The sequence below is a fragment of the Zootoca vivipara genome, chromosome 6 (assembly GCF_965207765.1).
Source record: "Zootoca vivipara chromosome 6, rZooViv2.hap1.1, whole genome shotgun sequence".
Classification (NCBI taxonomy): domain Eukaryota; kingdom Metazoa; phylum Chordata; class Lepidosauria; order Squamata; family Lacertidae; genus Zootoca; species Zootoca vivipara.
In genome coordinates, this window is record NC_142589.1 from 18327815 (window position 1) to 18354554 (window position 26740).

The 26740-nt window shown below is 46.2% G+C and overlaps 1 protein-coding gene across 5 annotated transcripts; it reads right to left on the bottom strand.

Annotated features, from left to right (window-relative positions):
• Positions 1–26740, bottom strand: TTC34 (tetratricopeptide repeat domain 34). 5 transcript variants are annotated; one of them, XR_015950458.1, is made up of 11 exons: positions 26571–26728; positions 25737–25866; positions 25356–25470; positions 23568–25196; positions 21969–22194; positions 19569–19761; positions 15934–16100; positions 13623–13893; positions 12476–12690; positions 9111–9270; positions 6165–6283 (listed from the first exon to the last, which is right to left on the bottom strand). XR_015950458.1 is itself a non-coding variant. In XM_088671668.1 (10 exons), the coding sequence occupies exons 3-10, from the start codon at positions 25370–25372 to the stop codon at positions 5326–5328; spliced, it is 3240 nt and encodes a 1079-aa protein (XP_088527794.1). In that variant the 5' UTR covers positions 25373–25470; positions 25737–25866; positions 26653–26736; the 3' UTR covers positions 1–5325. The 5 variants fall into 5 exon arrangements, 4 of the variants coding, with proteins under 4 accessions (XP_088527794.1, XP_060132157.2, XP_060132158.2 ...); XM_088671668.1 differs by lacking the exons at positions 6165–6283; positions 9111–9270 and adding an exon at positions 1–5847 and having other exon boundaries at positions 26653–26736; XM_060276174.2 differs by lacking the exons at positions 6165–6283; positions 9111–9270 and adding an exon at positions 1–5847.

Below are 26740 nucleotides of genomic sequence, written 5' to 3' on the forward strand. Positions count from 1 at the left end.
TACAGTTCAAGTCAACTCTTTATTAGCAAAAACACGATCTCCAAAGACTTGGCTGAGTGTCAGGCCTGTTGAGCACAGCGGCTCATTCCCTGCGGGTCTTACTCCATGAAACCAGTTGCCAAGACTAAAGGTTCCTGCCTCCCCACAGCTGCCTACGTCCTCCATTCCAGTGCTCCCCCCCCATGCAATTGGAGACTGCACCTTCGTGCAGTCAATCTCTTCTCTGCCCGTTTCATGCCTCCCCTGGTTCTGGGAGACATGGGGGAGGGGAGCTTGTCACAGCAGGAGGTCATGACACTCATGACTCTTCACCAGCTCATCTCTGCCTCTTGAGCTCATACCCTCCAACATTTCTCTGATGAAAATAGGGACGCCCCATTCCATAACGATAATTTTACTATTTATACCCCACACGTTTTACTGGGGTGCCCCAGCCACTCGGGGCAGCTTCCAACATTTATATAAAACATAATAAATTTTTTTTAAAAAAACAACAACAACCAAACAACAGCAAAACCTCTACAGGATTGCCTTCAGATAGCTCAGGGGTCAGGTAACTCCATACTGACCAATGTTTCTTCATTGAAAATAGGGACATCTTAAGGAAAAGTGGGACATTTCGGGGTCAAATCAGAAACTGGGACAGCTTCTCTAAATCAGGGATGTCCCTGGAAAATAGGGACACCTGGAGGCACTGTGATCTCCCTCCTCTTACTTACTACTTACCACTTACTAGCACTTAGTTCCCATTGAAATGAATGGAGCTTAAGTTAACCATGCTTAGCTTACCCCCATTGACTTCTGTGGGACTCAGGTTTGGTTAATTTAGCCTGGAGATGGTCTGCTGCTACTTCTGCAGGGATCCATGATCATCCTACCGGTACCTGGGATGTTTTCATTCACTCTTTATGACTAATTGAATTTTGTTAGTTTGTATTTAATTATGCAAATCTTTGATGGCACAAGTAGTTTTAACTCTGGAAAGGCAGCATGCACATAAATGATGACAATCATTCCTGTGATTAGCTGTGATTCATGCACTGCAGGGGGTTGGACTAGATGACCCTTGGTATCCCTTCCAATTCTGCAATTCTACGATTTGCCTTCTTTTATATGAAGGCTCTTCACACCTTTTGAAGAGTGCTCTCCTGTACTTACTCAGTTCCTTCAACCTTTCCCACAGATTACTTTCTTTCCTCCTGTGGAATGCCTCCTCTGAACCTGTTTTATTGTATAAATTACATTTATATCCCACCTTTCTCTTCTGAGAAACTTGAGGTGGCATTCCCTTCCCCATGTTATCTTTACAATGACTCTGTGACAGTGGCGTAGCATGGATTACCAGTGCCCAGGGCTGCACAGAGCAGAGGTAGGAGGGAGGAAACACAGACAGAGTACACATGTACATTCGAATACCTAATGGATTCTGTATCACCCAAGAGATCGCAGCCACAGAGATAAGAAAAGAAGGGTTGCTCAAAGCCTCTTTAGAAAAAAAGCAGAGGCATACTTATTAGGCATTTTAGGAAAGGACATTCTACAGGATAAGAAAAGGCTATTTTTATATGCCACAGCCACAACCACAGCCAGATTATTACTTGCTAAAAACTGGAAAGGGGACATCATCCCCACCAAAGGAGATTGGTTAGGTAAACTATGTGAATTTATAGAATTGGCTAAATTAATGGCAGCCATAAGACACCAGTCAAACCAGAAATTAAGGAAGGAATGGAAATGTTTTGAGGATTATATGAAATAACACTGTTCCAAAGAAAACCTGTTGATATGTATAAATTAAGTATGTAAAACTGAACTGGATCATGACAAAATTAATAATAGGTGAATATCGAATAATATAAAAAACACAATGTAAATAAGAGCATAGAATATCAAAATATGTCAAGTTGAGGTAGAGGGAAGTCACAGCGGTGGAAATTTTATTTTATGTTTTTGTAAAGGATGGTATATTGATTGTGCATATATTTTCTAGAATAAACTTTATTTAAAGAAAGAAAAGAAGGGTTGTTCCGTTTTCTAGAGAGGTCACTTCCTGGTTTGCAGGGAGAAGCCAATTTCAACAGAGACCAGTGACAGAAGTGTTCAGTGGTGGCAGCTCCGGGTTTTGAAATTTTGTGCCCCCTAACAATTTTGTGCCAAGGGCAACCCCCCATGCTATGCCACTGCCCTGTGAGAGGCAGGTTAAGCTGAGAGATGGTGCCTGGGCCCAAGGTCATGCAGCAAGCTTCCTGGCTGAGTGGGGATTTGAACCCTGGCCTGCCAGGTCTCAATCTTTTACTCTAGCCACTACACCACACTGACTCTTGTCCCAGTTTCTCTCTATCCCTCCTTAAAGCGTGACATCCCAGAAATAGACACGGTTCTCTAGAAGAGGTTAAACCAGCGCAGAATGAAGCAGAACCATTATATCCCATTGCTTGGCAACAAGAGCTCTTTTAACACGGCTGAAAAATCACATTAGTGATTACAAACATGGGTTCTTGCAGAAACTTGGAAAGTAACCTAATTATGATCATTTGCTTCAGCTGCAGAAATCCGAGGGCTTCTGTTTTCCAAATTAAAGGCCTGTCAATTGCGGCAACCCCAGGCCACAGCAAGCTGAAGACTACTTACAAAATACCTGGGAAGACTTGATTGCAACCAGACGCCCTCCAATTTGTCTGTCAGAGCGCAGAAGTGGCTCTGTACAACAACAAAAGCGCCGGCAAAGTGGGAATGAGGGTATCATATCCATCTTCCGGTGGGTGAAAAGGGAGGCGCGTTTGCTAAGGAGAAAAAGGCTGTCAGCTGTTACTTTTGACACCAATTGTTCAGAACAGAAGAAGCAATTAAAAAGGAGGCGATGATATGGTGGAATCGCTGACATTTTAGGGGGGGTGGGGGGATATGATGGGTCTCATTACACGAGTCAATCACACTTCCTTCCCCAAAACTTCAACAGTAAAGCTCTTTCACTGAATGTCTGCCACTTGAAGCCTGTGGGCGTGGTGGAATGGAAGTCAGAACATGTGCTTGGTAAGAAAGTGTTCTGCAGATTTCTGCCCTCCCTCTTTTTGACGCCAGTCAGGAGAAACAATTATGCACCGGTAACCGCACACCATGAGGTCTTTGCACAAATGTTGCTTGGCTTTGGAAGGAGAATTTGGTACAACCAGCCATGGAACCTGGTGGCTGGGGTGATGTGGGGACATGGTGAAGTGATACTCAAGTTACACAGCTCATTCCTACACAGAGGCAATCCCTACCAGGTTGAGTATGGCTTACGCCTATAGACAGTGCAAGACAGTTGCATGATAAACGAAAGAGATGAGAGTTGTGATCCCTGCATTGCAGGAGGTTGGGCTAGAGGACCCTTTGGGTCTCTTCCAACTCTACAACCCTGTGATTCTATAAGGGGACCTTTTCCAATATGAAGGCCACATCCCCACCTGGACAACCTTCCAGGTGCCACATGCAAGTAGCAGATGAGGACGGGGCAAAGGTGGTCAGAGCAGCGAATATTAACTTCATCATAGTTTACAAACACACCTCTTCCATTTGGGCAAGCAAGAGGCATTACCAGGATTCAATGGCACATTCGAGCCAGGCAAAACACTCAAGGAGGATATGAAGCAGAACCACTGAGGGGGGTGGTCTGGAGAAGAAGAAGAAGAAGAAGAAGAAGAAGAAGAAGAAGAAGAAGAAGAAGAAGAAGAAGAAGAAGAGTTTGGATTTGATATCCCGCTTTATCACTACCCTAAGGAGTCTCAAAGCGGCTAACGTTCTCCTTTCCCTTCCTCCCCCACAACAAACACTCTGTGAGGTGAGTGGGGCTGAGAAACTTCAGAGAAGTGTGACTAGCCCAAGGTCACCCAGCAGCTGCATGTGGAGGAGCGGAGATGCGAACCCGGTTCTCCAGATTACGAGTCTAGCACTCTTAACCACTACACCACACTGGCTCTCAACTGGGGAGAGTTCCAGAGGCCATATAGAGAAGCCACAGGCCACATTTTGACCTCTGGACCTGAGGTTCTCTATAGCTGATACATGCTAACATGAAAGCTGCCTTGTACTAGGACATGGCCTCTTGAAATCCTGCACTCTATGTGCAGGCAGAGAAATTGGAGAGACCATTTCACTGAGATTCTACATTTTGCTAAATGCCCACCCTCCTGCCATCCGCAAGGTAGTATGGAGCAGCTTTATCTATGAGAAGATCTTCTATGAACTGGGACCAGCAAAAATCCTTGGCTGAGAAAAGCAAGGATGATAAACAATGATGTCAACTGATCCTATTGCTCAAAAGTAAGCCCCATTGAGTTAGATCAGTCTTACTCCCCAATAAACATGTATAGGAACAGCAGCTGTAAATAATTCTAAAAAATACTGTGTTCACTAGTTGGTTGAAAAACCATACCTTCTTCTTGCCTTTCAAATATTCGTTTTTTTAATAAAAAAAATCACAACTTGGACAGAATGATTTTGTTATATGGAGGGCATTCAAGAAACAGGATGCTGTACAATAGGAGGCATCTCCATATATGTTCTCTGGTCTTTACAAGCAAAAGAAAGAGAAAAGAAAGAAGAAAGTGTGTCCTTGTCTAGGTTTATAAAACACTGGATAATAAGGAAGGATGGATCCATTCATTTGTCTATCTGTGCCAGCTTTGAACGTGCTCATTCCTAAGTCTATTTCTGCACTACTCTACAATTATTATTGTTTTTTTTTTAAGGCGCCAAAAATTGCATTGATTTTCAACACACAGTTTCATAAAATACACACTTTTGTATGTCCTGACTCTAAAATATGCAGTCTGGTACATTTTGGGTGAACTATAGTATCACAACATTGGGTGATGTGCAAAAACTGAAGAGTAACTAAAGGTAAAGGTAAAGGGACCCCTGACCATTAGGTCCAGTCATGACTTACTCTGTGGTTGTGCGCTCATCTCGCATTATTGGCCGAGGGAGCCGGCGTATAGCTTCCAGGTCATGTGGCCAGCATGACAAAGCCGCTTCTGGCGAACCAGAGCAGCACACGGAAACGCCGTTTACCTTCCCGCTGTAGCGGTTCCTATTTATCTACTTGCATTTTGACGTGCTTTCGAACTGCTAGGTTAGCAGGAGCTGGGACAGAGCAATGGGAGCTCACCCCATCACAGGGATTCGAATCGCTGACCTTCTGATCAGCAAGCCCTAGGCTCAGTGGTTTAACCCACAGCACCACCTAGGTTCTAGTAAATATGTTACTTCGGGAAATGCAAATCGAGATGGTTGATTTAAAAATGCAGGTCATGAGAAAGCCCCCTGTGACCCAAACTGAATAAATTATTGCACTCTGCATCCAGAAGCCTCCCGTTTAAGTCTTATTTTAAGTCTCTTAAGCTCAGCGTTGTTCTGGTTGATCATCAGGCCATACTCTGCAGTCTTCCAGGATTCTTCATAACGCCTTGCTGCAAAGGAGGACTGAGCACTTTGCAGGAATGCTTTGGACAGTGCATCCCCATTGTGATTGGCAGCAATGATGGTCAGAGCCAAAGACTGTCCCAGCTGAAGAGCTTGGATGTACTGCTTGACTGCCAGTTCCTCCTCTGAGGTGGACAAGAGCAGATGTCCCTGCAAGCAGTAGTCCTCAATCTGAGTCTTCAGGCTGTTCTTCCCGTGGTTGGAGATCACCTTGTCCATGTCCGTCAAAGCCTTATTGTAGTCCTTCAGGTGGGCTAGGCAAGCAGCACGTTGGCGGAGGTATCGCGGATTGCCATTACTTGCCAAGACGGCCAGTGAGTAGTAGCCAACAGCCTTTGTGTAGAATTGCTCTTTCACCAGTGCATTTCCTTCTTTGGAAGCAACCTAGAGACAGGAAGAATATTGGTTACCCCCAGTCCTAAAGTAGCTTCTTCTCTCAGAAGTAAGTCTGACTAAAGAGCTGTAGCTCAGCAGTGGAGTATTTGCTTTGCATGCTGAAAGTCCCAAGAAGTTGGTTATGAAGGGTTTGGGTATGTTTAGCCTGGAGACTGTGATATGAGAACCATCTCCAAATATACGAAGGGCTGTCACATGGAGGGTGAAGCAAGTTTGTTCTCTGCTGCTTCAGAGGGTAGGAGCGGAACCCATGGATTCAAATGACAAGGAAGGAGACTGCGACTAACCATTAGGAAGAACTTTCTCACAGTAGGAGCTGTTCGATAGTGATGGACTCACTTGGAAGATGGTGGACTTTTCTTCATTGGAAGTTTGTAACCAGAGGTTGGGTGGCCACCTGTCAGGGATTCTTTCGCTGTGAATCCTGCATTGCGGGGGGTTGGTATAGAATGACTTGGACATCCATTCCCATTCTACAATTCTATGATTCTATAATTTTAAAGTCTTGAATTTCTGGATAACGCTGGGAATTCCCCCTGTCTGTTTTGCATGGATGTTGCCTCAGGATCAGTCCCTGGCATTTTCAAGTGGGACTGGGAACGCCCCCTATCTGAAACCTTGGAGAGGCACTGACAGTCGGGGTTGACAATACTGAGCCAGATGAACCAATGGTTTGTCTTGACCTAAGATAGCATCCTTAGGATCCAGTAACTCATGATGCTTTCATTTGAAGAAAAATAAATAAACGAGGACCGTATGCTTTCAAAGTTGCTTGCATGACACCACTGTTGCTCTCGGATAATATGCTCTATCTCATCGGGAACACAAAACTCAGCCTGAAGTGTCAGTTTGAAACCAATCTGGATTTTCCACGCCAAACACTTGTGAGTTATGCAAGAAGGGGTTTAAGTAGCCGTAGCGACATTTCTGCCAGGGGTGGTGGGTGGGAAGGTCACCATGTACCAGTGCCGATTAAAGCAGTCATTTGGTTGTTTTCCCCCTCCTTCTCACCAGTTTTGGATGTCCTTTTAGGAATCCTGGGGCTGATGAATTAAGCTGTCCGTGAAGTGGGTGAAGCTAAAATAATAAGTGCCTACTGGATCTGGCCAAAGGCGCATCTGATCTAACATCCTGCTCTCACAGTGCAAACTAGAAGCTCCAAGTAATATTCTGAGGAAATGGAGGAAGGATCACATTGTAGCTGATCAATCACAACATGCAAAAGATACAGTACAGAAAATCCAGTTGCACCATACTAAGACCACAACTGCACTATGCATTTAAAAGCAGTATCATACCACTTTAACACTCAACACATGTTGAGAGTTGCTAGAAGACCCCTATTTTTTGCCCACAGCTACAATTCCCAGAGTGGTTTGACAGACAAGCCTTCTTGTCAGGGAGCTCTGGGAATTGTAGTTCTTGGGGGGGCAGTAGAGAGTCTCCTAACAACTCTCATCATCCTTAAGACTCATTGTAGAGCCATAGAAACACAAGAAGTTGTCTTCTATCATGTGAGAACATTGGTCCATCTAACTCTGTAATGTCTAGACCAGTGTTTCCCAAATTTGGGTCTCCGGTTATTTGGGGACTACAATTACCATCATCCCTGACCACTGGTCCTGCTAGCTAGGGATGATGTGAGTTGTAGTCCAAATACATCTGGGGACCCAAGCTTGGGAAACACTGGTCTAGACTGACTCCGGGGTTTCAGATGGACTTTTTCAGCTCTATTTGTAGATGCTGGGGACTGAACACAGACCTTCTCCATGCAAGACAGATGCTCTACCACTGAGTGTTGGACATCTCTAGGATTCCAGACAGGGGACTGGAAGCTGGACAGGAAGAGGAAGGTACAACAGAGATGGAGGTGAAAGAGAAATAAATATGGAACAAGAGGGATTCGAAAATTCTAACTTGGAATGTAAACAGACTGAATAATAAGACTAAAAGGAATACAATTGAACATGTTGCAAAGAAGCTAAATTTGGATGTGATATGCCTCCAAGAAACACACATTGCAAAGAAAAATAGAAGAATTTTATAAATCAAAGTCTGGGAAAGGACTTTGCAACCTCTGATTTAACTAAAAAAAGAGGTGTTGTAATGTCTATAAAGCCAGAGTTGGACCCCCAAAAAACTATTTAAAGATGAACAAGGAAGAATATTGATAACCCAGATAACATCACATGGAGAAAAAGTATCTCAAATATTTTATTATGGGGGCCGAAGCCCCCACAGCCCCTAGGAGTTGGCACTTTCCTTCCATTTCAATTCATGAAGGGCAATCAGGAGACCTTCATTAGGGCACTGTGGCTCTAATGGATTTCTCATTACTGCTCCTTTAGTGCTCATAAACGAAAACAGCGCTTTCACCACACTGCTGCACAGCAAATGTTTAAGTAATAAACAATGCCATCAGCAAGTTGTGCAGAGGGCTGCTTTATCAGGGCAAATAGGGCACTGTCCCACCATCCTGAATCTTCCCTCAGCTGGTCCTTTTTAGTTACAACCAGTCTAGAGGGTGGCATTGCCCATCCTCTTCCTTCTCTGTCTCAGTAGAACTCAGCAGGGAGAAGGATGGGGATGCAACTAGAACGGTTTGGCTCTGCCTCTGGCTTAAGACCATTAACTCCAATGGGTCTACTCTGAATTAATGCATCCATCCTGAAGTAAATAACGGGCCCTTTGAAATTAATGGACACGACTTAGATTAGATCTATTAATTTCAGTGGGTCTCCTCTGAGTAAAAAAAGAAAGGGGGTGCTTAGTTCAGTTGACAATCCTTGTTTACTACAACTTTATTCTACTCTTTACCAAAAGGAGCTCATCCATGCCTTGTGTTCTTGAAGGAGTGTGGCATTGTGGTTAAAGTGACTATATCACTGGCTATATTAATAGAATCATAGAACTGTAGAGTTGGAAAGGACCCTGATGCAGGAATCACAGCTAAGGAGTCCCTTACAGGTGGCCATCCAACATCTGTTAAAAACAAACCTCCAATGAAGGAGTCCACCACCTTCAGAGGGATTCTATTCCTCTGTCGAACAGCTATTACCGTCAGAAAGTTCTTCCTAATGTTTAGATGGAATCTCCTTTCATGTCCTTTGAATCCACAGGTTCAGGTCCTCCCTTCCGGAGCAAGGAGAACACAGGATTGCTCCATCTTCCATGTGGCAGCCGTTCAGATATTTGAAGACAGGTATTATCTCACCTCTCAGTCTTCTCTTTTCCAGACTAAACATACCCACCTGCCTCATTCTTTTCATTCCGCACTGGAACAGCAACTCTGAATTTTGAAAAGAGCTATCGCTGAAGACTTTGACCAAGGCCAGGGAAATGCTTCACGTTTAAACCATCTGCCAGTAAGTTCCTTTATCGCATCTCACATCTTACAGCTGGCAATGCGAGCTGGAAAGAAAATTGCTTCTGTTAAAATTACTGCTAATGCACACGACAGCCTAATTTAGCTCCCAAAATATCAGGGCAACTGGAGGGGTGCCAAAATAACTTGTATAGTTATACTGATTTTTTTGTTTTTGGTTGCTTATTGATGACTGTAGGGGATCAAGGCAGGGGGCTCTGGGGTTGAAGGTCTCACACATTTTTCCATGGGGCAACGGCTGGGACTGGGAAACAGACCCACTGTTCAAATTTCCCATAATGTCCCAGACCAGGGGTGGGGAACTGCAGGCCTGAAAACTGAAGGCGCCACTCCAGTCCTCTCTCTCTCTCTGCTCCCCAGGGCACACCTCCTCACTCGCTGCGCTTCACCCCTTCCTTCCCCAATAGTTTTTGCCTGGCTGGAATGTGTCTTTGAGCCTGGCTCATGCCTCCTGCCATGACCTGAGAGTCATTGAGAGAGACAGTGCTTAGAACAGTCCTGTGTGACCTGGGAGAATCAGGGTTGGCACCACCACTAGACAAAACAGGGCAGCTGTTGGTGGACAGAGGTGTGCAGGGCTTGCCAGTAAAATAGACTTCTGCACAAGTGTCAGGGCTGGAGTCAGATCAGGTCACCACAAAAGAGGCAGAGTGCCATGTCAGTGAAGTTAACACTTCCCAGTAGGTCTTGCCCCTATGGAACCGTTTCCAGGACTGAAGGTCCCTCCCTTCCACCCTTTCTAAGGCTCATTCTATCCCCGCTGTTTCCCAAGTAGTCTCAAACTGCATCTGCCCACCTCTGGCCTCTGTTCTGCTCTTCTCATTATTCTGTGTGTTCTTGCAGACCAGGGTGGAGGGGGAGCTTGCCACAGCAGGAGAGGGATTCTCAGCCGTCTCTTCTTGACCCCCCCCTCCTCTGCTGCAGCCTCAGAGTCTGAACTGCTCCCTGTCACAGTTTCCTCCTGCTCACTAACCCCTGTTGCCCCTTCAGCACCCAGCCTCTCCTCCCAGTCTTCTCCTTTTGACCTTTCCTCAGTGTCTTATCACCAATCCCCAGGCTTCGAGCCTTCCTCCTCCGGAGTTTCCCTTGGGTTTCCAGCTGGTACCTGCCACCACTCCACTTCGTCCAGCCAATATCTGACATCAGGCAAGAAAATATCTTGGGGTGTCCCTGAATTTACTGTCATGGACTCTCTCAAATCCATACATGTCTCTGAGCCACTCGTCTCACCAACCCTGCTTTGAATCCTCCTTGAGTGTTCTTGCCCAACTGGAATGTGTCCTTGAATTCTGAGAAGGCTTCCTGCCTGCCTTGGAGGAGGACAGAGAAGGGTGGGTGGGTGTGTTTAGAAACTCGCCTACTGTCCCAAAAGTTTTTTTTAAAAAATCATTCCTTGCTCCTCCCATGTTTTTCTCCGGCCCCACCCACCACTGGCATGTGGCCCCCAAGAAGGGAGCATTGCCCTGAGTGTAACTGATGCTGAAGCTGCTGATGTATCTCAAAATGGAAGGAATGTATGGGACAACTGCATTTTTCTGTATTGCAGGGGGTTGGACTAGAAGATCCTCAGGGTCCCTTCCATCTCTACAATTCTATGATTCTATGAATATATACAAGTCCACTTACACATGTCAATTTGGAAGTGTCCCTCATTTGTGTGCCCCCTCCCCCCAGTGCATTTGTTTATTTGGAACAAGCAAAAAGTGGCTTATTTGGAATAGGCTAGGGTTGCTGCCTAACACCTTGGGACGGCGAAGGCTTGCATATCTAGTTTGCTACAAATGGAAACCTCTTAGGGAAAAGGCAGCTAAATGCATGTAGCTAAGAAACATTTCGCTTCTAAGTAAGGAGTCACTTTGCCCCCCTGGAGTAATGTTCTTGGTCGTCCTTTTAACTCCCACATTAAGTCGGTGATTGGCAATTAGTTCTTAAAATCTCCCAGCTTCTTTCTCCCAGAAGAGATATGCCCCCTCCAACTGCCTGCCTGATTTAGAGTAGAGAGGCTCTTTGCCGCAGGGATTGATAAATTAATACTTGCTTACTTAACACCCTCCTGCTGGCTTGCGAGGGGTGCATACAAAACAGTCCTCTCCAGGCCCTTTATTTATTAAGCGTATCAGCACACAACACAGGGTGGTGTGTGTGTGTGTGTGGTTGTTGTTGTTTTTTAAGGGAGGAGCTGTTTTGTGTTTGTTCAGGCCAGCCTGATTCAAAGAATCCACAAACAGCTTGTTTGTTTTTGAAAAAGGATGGGTGTCACTTGCAATTGGAGAGAACAGGATCAGGGGGACAAAGCCAACATCCTGGGTAACCTGAACAGGTATCATCTGGGAGAACCAGGATGCAGGATCTCTCTTTCACCTCCAAACTGATATTGGTGCAATCCTGAGCAGAGTGAGTGAGTGAGTGAGTGAGTGAGTGAGTGAGTGAGAGAATGAATGAATGCAGATGAGGTCTCAACTCCCTTCTACCCCAGCCAGCATGGTGAACAGCATGGTGAATACAGAACGTAGGAACAGACATGATAGAAGTTGTAGTCCAAAAATATGGTGATGAGGAATCTGTGGCCGCTCTATATTTTGGTTGGGACTTTTCCATTGGCCCCAGCTGCTCTGGGCAATGGTCAAGGACAGCGTTTCCCAAACTTGGGTCTCCATCTGTTTTTGGACTACAATGCCTGTCATCCCTGACCACTGATTCTGCTAGCTAGGGATGATGGGAGTTGTAGTCCAAAACAGCTGGGAAGCCATGGTCAAGGATGATGGGAACTGCAGTCCAGCACTATATTGAGGTCCACAGGTTCTCCAGCTTGCATCGTAGAAGAGATTGTGGATCTGTGACCCTCCAGGTGTTTCTGGGCTCCAACTCCCATCAACTCTACTGAGGAACACAGAATGTAGGAACAGAGTCAGACACGATGGGAATTGGAGTCCAGCAACATCTGGAGATAAGGAACTTGTGGTCCTCCATGCATGATAGGAACTCCAAGTCCCATCAGCCCCAGCCAGCTTGGACAATGGTCAAGGATGATGGGAGCTGCAGCCCAACAACACCTGGAAGGCCACAGGCTCTCCATCTCAGATCTATCTGTTTAACTGCTCTCTTGTTCCTCCAACGTATCTCCCAATGTGATAGTGTTCAACTAGACGAGTTGGTATGTTCACTGGTGGAGAAGCGGGGATAACTTCAGCTGAAAAACAGACCTCATTTGCACCAAGCAGGCAGCTTTACCTGAGCAAGGCTTTGCCGTTGCTTGGTGTCCAGGAAGCTCATCAGGTACCCTATGTCTTTGTAGTCATTTGTGGCCAAACTGGCCAAAATATGGGCTGCGACATTCATGTGGCTCTTCTTGGCCTGGAGCATTCCAAAGCGAGCATTGATGGAATCACTGGGTGCAGAGTGACCAAACTCTCCCTGGAGGTGCACCAGAGCCTCATTGTCTCTCCCTGCCAATGAACATCAATAAACTGGTTACCGGGATAGGCTAATACAGTTCTTGCTTCTCTCAGTTTCTCATTTTTCCTCTTAGATTTCCACATCAGTTTGAACTTAAAAGGAAGAAGATGACATTCTCATGAAAATTCATCAGAATCTTAGCATGACTTTCTCCTAATATGGACAGTTTTGTACAACCAAAGCAGATTAGAGTGGTGCTATTACTTTCCTCTGGTCATCTGGTCACTATACTTCTGTTGATGTAGTAAATGGCAGCTCCCTGCCCAATGGATCTCTGAAGGGCTCCATGGGAATATTGTCATCAGCCTACCTTACAAAACTGTTGTAAAGGTGACTGACACGAGACATGCACATGAAACATACTCTGAACATAGTAAATTGAAATGTGTGCCCACATTTCAAGCTGTGCACTTTGTCCTGGATCGTAGGCAAGTCAATCGAAAAATCACAATTGTTTTGCGTTTTTGTTAAAACATTTGGGGTGTCCTTCCTGGTTTTTACTTTTTGAAATATGGCAACCCTAGATCATCACCATCATTCTGCTTAATGTCAGAATAGACTTCTAAGCTATTTACAAAGTATAACAACAAGCTGCAGAAACATTACAACCTAAACACCCACAATTAAAATGCACAATAATGACACAGCAGTTCAAACAGGAGACTCAGGTGAAGAGATCAAGGGAACACCTGGGTTAACAGCTGCATTATCAAAAGCCGGCAGAATGCCAATGCTGATGGGGCCTCTTCCATGTTTCAGCAGGGAGTGCATTCTGCAACACTGGGGCTTCTGCCATACCATGAGCTGATAATCATCACACCTTGGCAAGACTAACCAGGTTCCATTTGTTGCTAAGAAACAGTGGGTGACAGTAATGCCAAATAATGAGATGGTACTCCAAGATATTTGAAAGATCTCTTACCATCCGCGGCTAAAAGGTCCACATAAAGGATGTGACTCTCTGTGTCCTTGCTCTTTATTTTCACAAGCAATGCCCCAGCTACAGCGAGGTCCTTCAGTGTCTCTCCAATGGGCGGCTCTCTGGTAGCAATGAACTCTGACAGCCTAGCCCTGCAGTGGTCATACAGCCACTGATGGATCAACATCTGGGCCTCCTCCTTTAATGAAAGAATTTCTGAAACTGCTATGGCTGGGTTGGCTCTTAGGGCCGAGGTTAAATTGTGCACAGCCTCCTATGTGGATAAAACAAGAGTAGTTTTTTTTAAAGCCTGCTAATTGTTTGCACATCATTTGTTGTCATTATTATCAGTTGTCTCCTATCCACAGGCTTGTGGTCATCTCTGGGGACCTGGGCCAGGATAATGGGGAGGTTGCCTCTTCTTCTTCTTCCTCCTCCTCCTTGCAGTGATCCGCTCACACCACAGCCTGGCTTCCCCTCCCCTCCCCTCTCTCTCCTCGCTTCCTTCCTCCAGCGCCATGGGCTTCCCCACTGCTTCCTGCTAGAGCAGCCAGAGTGAGGAGGAAGAAGGGATGGCTCGGCAGCCTGTGGGGAGGTACAATAGCACAGTCGTGTCAGTGTTGGTTGTGTGTGTGAGGGGGAAGGAAGAAGAGAAGAGTCATTGGTTCGGGAGTCAGTTCATGCCAGGGCTCAGCACCGTGAGTTGTTGTTTGGAGGCTCCGGGAAAAGGTGCTGGAACTGTGCTCCAGCACACTCTGGTGGGGGGGGGGGGAAGCCCTGGTTATCATGATCAACAACAGCATTATTTGCATTTATATCCCACCTTTTCCTCCAAGGAGCTCAAGGGCATACAACAACTCTGTGAGGCACGTCAGGCTGAGAGGCAGCAACTCGCTCCGAGTCACCCCTGCCTTCCGTCCTAAGTCATTGTTGCGGCACCCCCTGCGACACCCTCTTGGCTCAGCGCACAGTGCGCACAAACCAGTCGCTCTCCCCTAGATTGGCTTCTGCCCCTACTCTGCCTGGCAAGATGTCTGCCCCTTACCAGGTGTTATAAGACTCTCCCGTGTGCCCTTCATAATCAAAGGAGGCGCTAAAAGAGTTTAATTAGCCGGAGCAAAAGTATTGTGAGCTAATTTCTATGCGTCCCCCTGCCCGCCTGCCTTGCTCAAAGCCAAAATGACATTTAATTATCTGCCTTTTCTATTAGTTTGGTAAACAAAGGGCTTTCTTTTCAATCCCGAGGTATTAAAGATGCATGCGAGATGCATGCGACAGGGAAAATTAAAGCCTCTTCACTGTCATGCGCCTGCTATCTTGGAAGGCAGATAAGCTAGCCATCACAGCCTTCCCCATTAAGACGGGCCACTTGGGGGCTACAGATACAGACACAGTTTGCATTTAATGGTTGAAAGGGGGGGGGAGAAGTGGTTTTTTTCCCCTCTTCAAAATGTTAATCCTGTTTAACCTTTATCAAAATATCCTTTTTTGTCCCCTTCCAGGCCTTTGCGGGATTTAGCAGTGAGAAAAAGGAAAAGCATTTATAGCTCAGTCAGATCTTCTCTCTCTTGCTGTCCCTCAGGCCTCTCATTCTCCCCCTCCTCTTTCTTCACATCATTATCCTGGCATGACCTGAGAGCCAGCGAGTGGTGCAGTGGTTAGAGCAGCCCTGCACAACTCCCCCTCTCCCCCCAAAAGAAATCAGAGTTGGCACCCCCAATTGGGATAATTGGGCAATGGAGGTTGGGGTCCTTTTGGAGGGCAGAGATCTGTCGGCTCTACCAGCCCAGCTGACTCCCAGACTCTGACTGAGAGCATTGTCTTGTCCTTTGCCACAGGCAGCAATAGGACTTGATGACCCTTGGGGTCCCTTCCAACTCTACAGTTCTATGATCCTATGGTTTGTCTTGGACTGTCCTTGTATCCACTAGGCCAGGGTGGGGGGAAACTCAGGCCCATGGACCAAATACAGCCCTTGTTGCCTCTCTGTTTTGCCCTTCATACTTTCCCTAGGCACACACCCCTCTGAGCCATGTCCCTCACTAGCCTTCTTCTGCACCCTCCTTGAATGTTTTTTGCCTGGCTGGACTATGTCCTTGAATGCTGATTTACACTCCTTGGTCCACCCACTTCCCCTTAACTTCAGATGAAGATCATCTAATCCAACCCTCTACAGGAATATGCGGAGGTCTAACTTGCAAACCTTGCAATATCAGCACCATGCTCTAACCAAGTGAGCTATGATTCTTCCTCTGGCTCAAAGTCTTGTTTAGTAAGGAAGTAAGTAAATAGAAAAATAAAACCCCGTTCTTACCTTTTTCTGGTTCAGAGCTAGATGAACAAATCCTTTCCCACTCAGTGCCTGGGCATTTGTGGGGTCTTCTTTTAGGATGGCATTGAAATCAAATATGGCCGTTTTCTTCAGTCCAAGATGCCCATAACAGCGGGCCCGGCTAAGAAGCGAATCGACAGCATAACCTCCTGGAGCAAAACAGAAAGAATGCATGAAAATGAAACATTAGCGAAAATTGCTTGCACAAATGTTACATCAGTCAAAATGCTGCACATTAGGAGAAATTTGCACTAAAATGCTTATGAATTTTCATGAGGATCGTAGGTATTTTTTATTTTTATTTTGCAATTTGCTGTTAAATGTGTAGAACTGAATTTAAGATTGGGGAAAATAGTGATTGGAGAAGTGAATTTGACAGATCCTTACATGCCTAATCTGAGATAGAAGCTTTTCTATCATCCTAATTAATTCTGATTAGTTCTTGTTAGGATCTATCTAAGATTAGTATTTAATAGGTGTCCCCCCCCCCGTTATTGTTATTAATTTTGCATTTTGGTCCCATCATTCCTCCAAGCAGTTCAGGGTGGTGTGCATGGGTTCTCTCCCTTTCTCCATTATATCTTCACAACAACCCTGTGAGGGAGATGAGGCTGAGAGAAGCAGTGGCTGGCCCAAGGTCACCCAGTGAGTTTCTTGGCTGAGTGGGGATTTGTAACCCTGGTCTCCTAGGTCCTAGTCCCAAGGCTTTAACTGCTGCCTGGACAGAATGATGATGATGATGATGATGATGATGATGATGATTGGAGGTGCCCTAGCTCTGCTGAGTCCCAACTTAATCTTGAAGTGATGTAGCCCAGGCACAGGTTCACCAGTTTGGTAGAAACTAGACCTAACACCCATTCATAGCTGCCAAGTTCCGGCCTGAGGAAATAAGGGACTGGACCAGAAGTAGCAGACCGGACGTAGCGCTGCCGCCATTTTGGAACTGGGCGGAGCATGCTCAGAAGCTACTGCCCTGTTCCAAAATGGCCACCATACCAGAAGTCGCGCTGCAGCCATTTTGGAACTGGGCAACGCAGCATCAAAAGTCGCTTCTGAGCATGCTCTGCCCAGTTCCAAAATGGCAGTCGCGCCAGAATAAACCGTGAAAAAACAAAAAATTCCATTTTTTCAGCTGGGAACAGCTGGAAAACGGGGGTTTCCCGGGGAATACGGGAGACTTGGCAGCTATGCACCCATTGATTCCTCCACTGGGCTCTTGGCTGCTTCTCAGTGACTGTCAACTGACTATCACACGACCCAGTTTGAAAAGACGTATTGCCTCAGCAATCCCCCCTGCGAGGTACAACAAGTATCTTCCGTGATATGCTATAGCTGCAAGCAATTCGGGTAGACAGGGGTGCCTTTTGTCTCCCTGAACAAGATGGAGCTTTATTCCTTTGCAGGAACTCATGCCGTATGCCCAGGGCCCAGAAAACAACCAATTCTTGAACCTGGGATCTAGAGAAATAACAGGCAGACTTTTCAAATATGCAAAGATAGTGGGAAGATCTTTCAGATATTTGGGGCCCAAGTCATTTAGGGCTTTAAGCACTAACGTGAGCACCTTAAACTGGGCCCAGAAAGAATCAACAATTGCAACTGTTTTAAAATGGGGGGGGGGAGGAGGTGTTACATTGACATTTTAAATTCTACACAATATTGCTCCTGAGTAGATTCCAATGTATAGTTAGCAGAGTAACAACTTAAACACGTTGCAGGATCCCCACCCCCAAATAGACCAGAGGTATTTCATCCAGCAGAGCTGAAGGCAAATGTGCATAATGAGCACTCATATCAGGCATCCCCAAACTTCGGCCCTCCAGATGTTTTGGACTACAATTCCCATCTTCCCCAACCACTGGTCCTGTTAGCTGGGGATCATGGGAGTTGTAGGCCAGTTTGGGGATGCCTGCTTTACATGGTGGGTGCCCTTTGCAGGATCACACATGGTGCCACAGTTGCGTGTCGAGACCCTGCAACCACCCCCTCAAAGAGGAATAAAAACACTAGGACACATAATATAAGGTTAACGTTATTGGGCAAATTTAGGCCACAACTTTATTGGTTACAGAATGTGAGCGGTATTGGCTTAGGCATTGAGTCTTTCAGCTTGCATCTTGGTTTAAACTGGCCCTGGCCACACCCCCAACCAGCCGATTGGCCGGCAGATGGATGATGTGGCCGGAATCCGCCCGGGTGGCATGAAATAACGTCCCCACCCCCGGAGGCGAGTGGGTGGTCACGTGGTCCACTGCAACTCCGCCCCACCCGGAAGTGGAGTGGATTTCCCAGGGAGCTTACTGGCAAACAGGGGCTGGCTTTGCCTTTCAGTGTTAATTTTTGGAGGTTCACCCCCAGCCTCAGTAATCAAGTTTCTTGCTTTGTTTAATGTTTCTTGTTTGCAAGTTAACTTTTTCTTCCTGTTTAGCGGGCGCTGCTGCGGTCTTTGACTGGTTGCTGTTGAAGGACCGGGAGGAAATTTTCCTGCATTTGTAGGTTTTGTCTTCCCCATAGCAATTCATCACAACTTTGATGGTTATGGCCTTGGGTGGAATCTTTTAGCTTTTCTTCCCAATATGGGTTTGTGTGTTTGAAGTGGTGACTCACCCCCCTGCGGCGGTGATTCCAGGGTCCCCCTCTTAAAGGGGTTCTATATATATGGGTGTCACTAGCTATACACTGAAAGGTTGTCAGTGAACTACCCTGCATGCGGGGATATGGGCTTGGCTGCCTGCTACACTTGCATCTCGCAGAGCACCCCCATATCCCATTTACCCTGATGAGCCCCAGTTCCCACCGCCTGGGGAGCTGGGAGGGATACACACCCAAGGCCTAAGCCAAGGTCTTCCTATATTTGGAAGTGTAATAAAGTTGTGGCCCAATTTTAATTCCATATAACGTTGTCAGAGTCTTTATTCCTTCCTTCTGATCCCTGGGGGCTGGGGCTGTCGCTGCCTGGTCATGCAATAGTCACAAATCCAAAACATTCAGGATTGGCACTGTCCATAAAAAATCCAGTTGCAGCAGACTTAACTTTAAACTTACGATAGTTTACTTATAATAAGACTAAACCTTAACACTATATATGGAACACTACACCAAAAGGAAAAGAGAGAGAGAGAGAATGAAACCCAGGCTCCTACTAGCCTCACTATTATAGTCAGCATGACCTTGACAGAAAGAGATAACAGAACCAGTTTAAACCAGCTGAACTCAGCTTCTCTGAAGGAATAACTCAAAGATCAGTAACCTTCTGCTTGCTTCTTTCACACAGAGAAGCTTCCAGAACCCTCTTGAATTAATCAGATCTCTACCCAATCAGATCAATACTTTCTGTACTAAGAAATGCAAACTGACATATATGAGATCTGAATGCAACCCCAGCCAGTAATGTGGCTGCTGTGATCTGGAAGCCATTGAAGTTCCCTTGCCGTCTTCAAGGGAAGCCCCACAAAGAGTGCATTGCAGTAGTCCATTCCCTATATATATATTCAAGGGCGTGGGGAATAATAAAAAAACCCTGTAGAAATAAAGGAGGAGGGACAGGTTTTGCACATTAGTATTGACCTGTGTGCCTGGTTTTGCACAAAGTTGGCTACAGTGTGGTGTCTCACCTGCTGCGGTGATGGCAAAGGAGAGGTAGAGGATGGCTTCTTTGATGTAACACCCCCCTTGCTTGTTCTTTAGGATCGTCATGGCCCTGGAGTGACAGTGGCTTTGCATCAATGCTCGATCTTCCTCTTTTAAAATCTTCATGACCGTCAGGAGGCAGGAGGTCTCCCCAGTTTGGGTCATTTTCTTGAGCAGCTTCAGTAAAGGAAACACGGAGAAAAAAGGAATCAACACCAGGATTTAGGGATGAATCATAGAACTGTTGAGTCAGAAGGGAACCCCAAGGGCCATCTATAGTGCAGCAATCACAACTAAAGAAACCCAGGCAGATGGGTGGATCTGTCCATTTTAGGTTTTGGACATTTCTCATTCCCTTGCCTCTTGTCTTAGGTTCGGTTCTCCACATGTTCATGTTTGCAATTTTTTTTAAAAAAAATCCGTTGAAATTTGTCAGTGTTTCAGTGCAAATTTCTCCTAACATACAACTCCTAACATACAAATTGCAAGCAATTTTCCCCAACATCACATATTTAGATGCACTACATTTATTATTAACACTTTCCCCCAATGTACACATTTTTGGATTGGAGAAAGGCGTTGCAAAATGTGGAGAAGTGAAAATTCCAAAGGATAGCTGTGTTTCAATTCAGGTATTGTTTTGGAAAGAGCAAATCGGACGCATGCAGATAGTTTCTGGGAAGTGGGGTAGATAGAGTAAGATTTCCAGCAGCTGGGGGCAGAGATTTCATTGTCCTATCTAACTCCTTTCCCTTTCCCAACATGCCTGGAAGTAGCAGATCCAATCAAGCAAATTCCTTACAGATTACAGGATCTTTTTTTCAGAGTTGTGATGCATTAAAATAGCACAGGATTAAGATGTTTTTGTTAGCTCTCCAAAGCCAAGACAGCCATGCCCTTGCATGTAAGCCGGGGCTATGTGTCTTGGAGCATCTCTACAAAAAGCAGCTAAAATCGGTTCCTATGCAGACGCTGTGAGTTTCTGCGAGTCGTAAGCAAAGATAAGAGTGCCCTCTGCTGTTAAGTTATAGGTTGTTCTGAATTAGCTTTCCAAAAGTCGACAATCTTAATTCATGGCCAAAGGACGTGCGTTTGATTTTTGATTTATTTTAAAAATAAAAATGCTTACTATGCCTACAAGCACTTTGTGGATGATCCCTGCAAAAATTCCAGCCCTGCCAATGGTTCACCGCACATCTGGATTTCAGAATGGGGATTTAGGACACAGGAGGAATGGGGAATTGGAGTTCATCGCATCTGTAGGGTATCACACTGGCTACTTCTGGTCTGCTCCGACTGGCAGCCCCTCTCCAAGGTCTCAGGCTGAAGACTTTTTCCTTGCCTGCTACTTAACCCTTTTAAATGGCAAAGTCAGGGACTGAACAGGGACCCACTGAATGCAATGCAGATTCTCTTCCCCACTCTCCCATGTGATGAGCTGTTCATATAGTTTAGGTCTTAACTGATAGCATAAATGCACTGGGTTGTATTCAGCTGAGTCCTGCACAGAGTAGACCCATTGAAATGAATGGGGCTAAGTTGGTCACACTCATTAACTTCAATGGGCCTATGCAGAGCAGAACTACCATTGTGGGTTATTTCAGCTACCATGCAATGGTTGTGTGCTAAAAGCTAGTTATTATAGTGCAGCATTGTTTGGAGTACAGTCACTCAGACAGTGAATGTGTCTCTCTTTCTAGAGTAAGAAGCAGCTGTGGGCTGGGCTGGAAAACCTGACCAAGAACATATTATGGTGGCATTTCAGCATTATCTAAAGAATATGACTGAAGAACTACAAGAACATATCATACACAGCATAGAGGCTTTCTTTTTCACCTAGATTATTCCATGGCTGTTGACACATTGTGGATATATTATTTTGACATATGTTCAGTTTGCATGTTTATCTATTTCAGCTGTTGTATTATAGAGTTTTTATTTTATATTGGTATTCTCATAGAATCATAGAATTGGAAGGAATCCTAAGTGTCATCTAGTACAACCCCTGATAATCAAAGCTAAAGAATCCCTAACTTGTAACCATCCAGCATCTGTTTAAAAACCTCCCATGAAAGATTGCCCACTGCCTTTTGTTTTCTGGACATTTGTCTCTTTCATGTGTGTGTTTTTGTTTTTGTTTTACTCCAAGATTCAATCCCATTTTCATGTAATAAATGTTGTTAACATATCTATGGGTATCAAAGTCATTAGGTTTTCTGTCTATATATATATATATATATATATATATATATATATATATATATATATATATAGTGATTGAAAAATTCATTTCACTTTGTTACCCTTTATCATTTTACCTTGTTGCTTCCTTAGTGATGATTTTGCCTTCTTTTGGCATGCCTTCCCCATCCCGCTGCTCTTACCTGGTTGCAATCGTATAGAAAGCCTTTTTTCAACTGAAGCAGAGCCAGCCTGGCCAAGAAGGCAGATCTCTGGGAGGTTTTGGAGAGAGCCACCAATAGGACCTTGTGAGCTTCATCTACTCGATCCATTTGGTACAGAGCATCAGCACTGAGGAGCTGAGATGTCTCATCTGAAGCATCCAGGTCCAACAGGAGAGAAGCCAGCTGGTGAGCTCCAGATGCATCACTGAAAAAAGAGGGGGGAAGAAGGTGTGTTCCCACAGATTATCTCTCTTGTTCTCTAACACTTGTATATTAGGTCCAGGGCCGTCTCAAGCAGGTCGGGCACCCTGACGCCCTGGCGCGGAGATAGCTCCGGCGCCCCGCCCTAGTGGGCGGGCGCAGTGTGCAGTATGGCTTCCGCGCGGCTTTGCCGTGCAGCGCCCTCCTGCCGGCCTGGCGCCCTGGTGCTCCGCGCCACCGAGACTAGCCCTAGAGCTGGGCCTGATTAGGTCTTTCTAGTATCCAAACAATATGTCTACAGTAGCCCTGAGGGTGGCCCAGGAAAGATGGACAGTGTTATTTAGGTCTCTGCAGGGTGTGCAAAGCTCAGCACAAGGAGAGACTTAAAAGTCAAGGAGAACAAGGAATATTCAGTGTTATGTTGGAGGGGATGCCAGGAAACAGGGAATTATGTTCACATGTGGTGGGGGTGTAAATATGTACAATTTTTCGGGCAAAGGGTGTTTAAGGAGATAACAGAAATCACTGGGTTAAAGCTGACCGAAGGTCCAGAGGTAGCATTATTATCAATTTACGATGGGGTGGAAGGTTCACAGGCTATGAAGGACTTGCTCACAAATTTATTGAGAGCTGCACGAATTATTATAGCTAGGAAGTGGAAGGGGAAAACAGAATATAAAATGGAAGAATGGTATAAACAGGTGTGGGATATAGCTATTAATGATAAATTAACAAGTGCCATTAAGGTAAGACGGCGAATATGCAGGTGAAATGATCTTGAGGAAATATGGAGGGTGTTTGTAGAATTTGTACTGTTAAAATGGAAAGGTGTAAAACCATCGCAAGAGGGGTTGAAATTTTGAGAGGTTGGATAGTTACAATGGAATGGTCTTGGTAGTGGGGTGCACATTTTTATTCTTATTAATTGTGGTTATTACTTTGTCAAAATAAAATATCTTTTTTAATTAAAAAAAAAGTGAGGGAGAGCTTCACACGTGCAATGGGGAAGTGCCCAAGAGAGGTCGTTGGCCCCATCCACCTGTCAAAGTCGGCCTGTGGGCGGGTGGGGAGATAAAGATTTGACCCGATGGGCCAAAAAGCTTCCCCCCTCCAACACAGGACATTGCAGGTGCCATCAATCTGCTGAAAGGTGCCTGAAACACCTTACCAGGCTGTGCCACATCTTTACCTGCCCTATAGGTATAATGATGCCTGATGGACGTCTGGGTGAGTGTGGTATAGCAGAAACGGCATCCGTTTCCAATTGGGGAGGCCTGCTGGGTCTAATTTGGCCCACAGGGCAGAGGTTCCCCAGCCCTGCACTGCAATATCAACTCACCTGTCTTTTAAATCATTGGCCCAGTGAGATTTGCTTACCCTTCTTTCACTTGGAATCCATCTAGCCCTCTTGGTTTGTTCTGATGGGGAGCTGTGCTGCCCCTGGGGTCCCGGTTCCTTTCCAGTATCTTCCTTGCTTCCTCTTGTAGAACGATCAACAGGAAGCCCCTTTGGTTCCACGGTATGTAGGACTTGATGACAAAGCTGGTCTCCTCAAATCTAAACCTACAGGCAGTGATATAATCCAGGGCGGTCAGGTAAGGACTACTGCCCCAAGCTCGGATTAAGCCACGGCCACAGAGAGCCTTGATGCAACTGCTGGGGTGTGGGGAGCTGTACTCTATGATCTTCTGGAAATCCTGCAGGGCTTCTGCACAACGTTTGTCATGGAGGTGGCAGAACCCCCGGAGGGCAAGGAGGGTGTTGTAATAGGTCTCCTGCTCAGAATCCAGAAGGTGGTTGCAGATTTCCAAGGCACCCTGGACGCTGCCCTCCAAGAGGGAGCAGTCTGCCAAGCGGACATTTAGTTCGCGCCTGGCGCCTGGCGAAATCTGAATGAGGAAGCGAAGAGTTCGGATCACTGGGGAGAGAAGCTCCTTGCCGCTGTCGCTCCGGACCTCGGGTCTGGCACGCACAACTTCTCTGTAAGCAGCAAACTCCAGATCCAGGGTTGCTCTGGCATGCTTTTCTACCCTCTCAGCATCCTCAGTGGTGAAAAGTGCCTCAAAGTGCCTTGCTGCCAGGCTGGGGTTTGCCTCAAAGGCAGCTGTCATGTCCTGCATCATCTCTGCCACCCTCCCGCCCTGAGAGAAGTATGAAGCAGCCCTGCCCATGAGGAGTCCAGGCGCTCTTTCGTCCCAGAATGCACCACTGGCTGCCTTGCTGCAGACAGAGACGCCTTCCTGGCATTTGTGCTTCTCCAAGAGGCGGGCTGCCTGGGCCTGGAAGGTGTGGATGTCTTCTGGTGAAATGGCAAGCAGGAAGTTGTAGCAGCCGCTCTGCCAGTTTTCCAAGCCCCCTTTGCCGCAGCGAGTCTTCTCCTGAAGTGAGACGAAGTCAGAAAACGCCTGGATTATCTGCTGCAGGTGGTCCCTTTGCCGACCGCGCACAAACTTCACCGTCTCATCCCGGCGTTCCGCAAAAGCACGCAGATAACCTGTGACGCCATTTTGGAAGTGGGTCCGCGACAGCACCTGGGCCAACGCCCTGGTGAGGGCCAGCTCTACACAAGGCTGGGCGTCCAGCAGAGAGTCGCATCGCCGCAGCACTTCCTCGTAGTGGCCCAGTTTGAGCAGGGCCTCCATCTTGCAGAGAGAGGCGGCCGTGTTGTTGGGGTTGAGGGTCGAGAGAAAAACGGCTGCCATTTCGATGCTGAGCAACGCGTAGTTCAGGCCACCATACTGAATCTTTGGTATGGGGCCGCCATCCCGACACCACTTTGATAACGTGGCCGTCACTTTGGTGTGTGACTCTTCTCCCAGGGAAGCCACTTTTTCGACAGCTGTCGGGACGCTGCAGCTGAATGCAGCCGTGAAGAAGGCAGTGGCGAGTGAAGGGTCACCTGCAGCCAATTGTTGTTCCGCCTCATCACAGAGCAGATGCGCCTGGTCCTTAGAGGACATGGTGCCCTCTCTGTTATCGGCAACCATGTTTACTCCACTTCCAAGCCTGTTTTTAAAATATATATGTTTTTTTAAAAAAACAAATAGAAAAATGTCAAGACTTACCTTGTTTACATGGCAGCAATCCATCAAAATACACTTGAAGGGGTCATAAGGGGTCATAAGAAGAGCACTACTGGCTGTTTTCTACAACACACTCTCTCACCTGTCTCCAGCCTCCATCCCAGCAAGCAAAAGGCATTATCAGAGTCCAGGGACACATCCCAGCCAGGCAAAAAAACTCAAAGAGGGTGTGAAGCAAGATTGGTGAAGGGTGTGGCCTGAGGAGAATTCCAAGGAGCAGACAGATATTATTATTATTATTATTATTATTATTATTATTATTATTATTATTATTATTTCTTGGATTTATATACCACCCTATACCCAGAGGTCTCACGGCAGTTCACAGAAAAGTCTCACAGATAGGTCTGGAGAGTCACATTTGATCCACAGGCTGGAGGTTCCTAGAAGAAGTGCCTTTTTTTTTTTCTTTTAAAAAATGTATTTAGAAGCCACCATCGGAGGTGGTAACAACGAAACTGACCAATCACCGTGCTAGATTCCAACTCCTATCCCACACATTAAACACTCGCTTCTGTCTGAGACTCAGGAAACACCGTGACAGGGAATGAGGCTGCCATTGGGAGTAGCACCGGAACTGACGATTCACCGTGCTAGAGAAGAAACAAAAAATGAAATTTTTAAAAAAGTTTCTTCTTCCATTAGATTCACAAAACGTTTAGGGGTATGCGTACCCCTGCGTCCCCCCAGAAAAAAGCACTGCCTAGAAGCATAGGATTGTAAAGTTGGAAAGGACCCCCAAGAGCCATCTAGTCCAACCCCCTGCAATGCAGGAATCCTGCCCACAGTCGTCCCTGGGTGGGCTCAAACCATCAACCTTCTGGTTAGCAGCCAGGCACTCCAACCCACTGCACCACATGAAAAAGGAAGACATAAGCTGTGCTCTTGCTGGAGTTTTGGCTCTGAGGAATCTTTGGATAATTTGTCCCTCCCTTGGAGAAATTCAATTCCTCTACCACAAATGGGAGAGTTTTGGGGGCCCAGTTGCCAACAGATCTAAAGATAATATTGGTAGAGGGACGCACAGCTCTCTCCTGCTTTTGTTTATGAGGAAGAGCACCCAGTTCCATGAAATTATGCTAGAATAAGGCACCCATGCACCTCCCCTGATTTTCTGTCTTGGGGTGGGGGGTTTCAAGCAGGGACTCGCATATTCTCTGGGCAAGTGTGGGTTTTTATAGTGGGAGGGGGAATCCTCTTCCCATTTATCTGGCATCTTCCCCATTTGCTGATGGCAGTGGGGGAAAAAAAATCAAAACAGAGAAAGCAAGAGTCTGCCGAAGGGGTGGGGACTCACATGTAAGAAAAGCGGTTGCATGAATTCTTGGTTGGGGGTTCCTGCTGCCCCCCCTCCTGCTTTCATTGGAGAGAATGGATACCTGTTTCAGGCTACGTCTCCACCGTAGAACATGGCTCCCATAAGCAGGAAGGCATGGGAGGGGGGAAGCAGGAGCAGCTCAGACAACC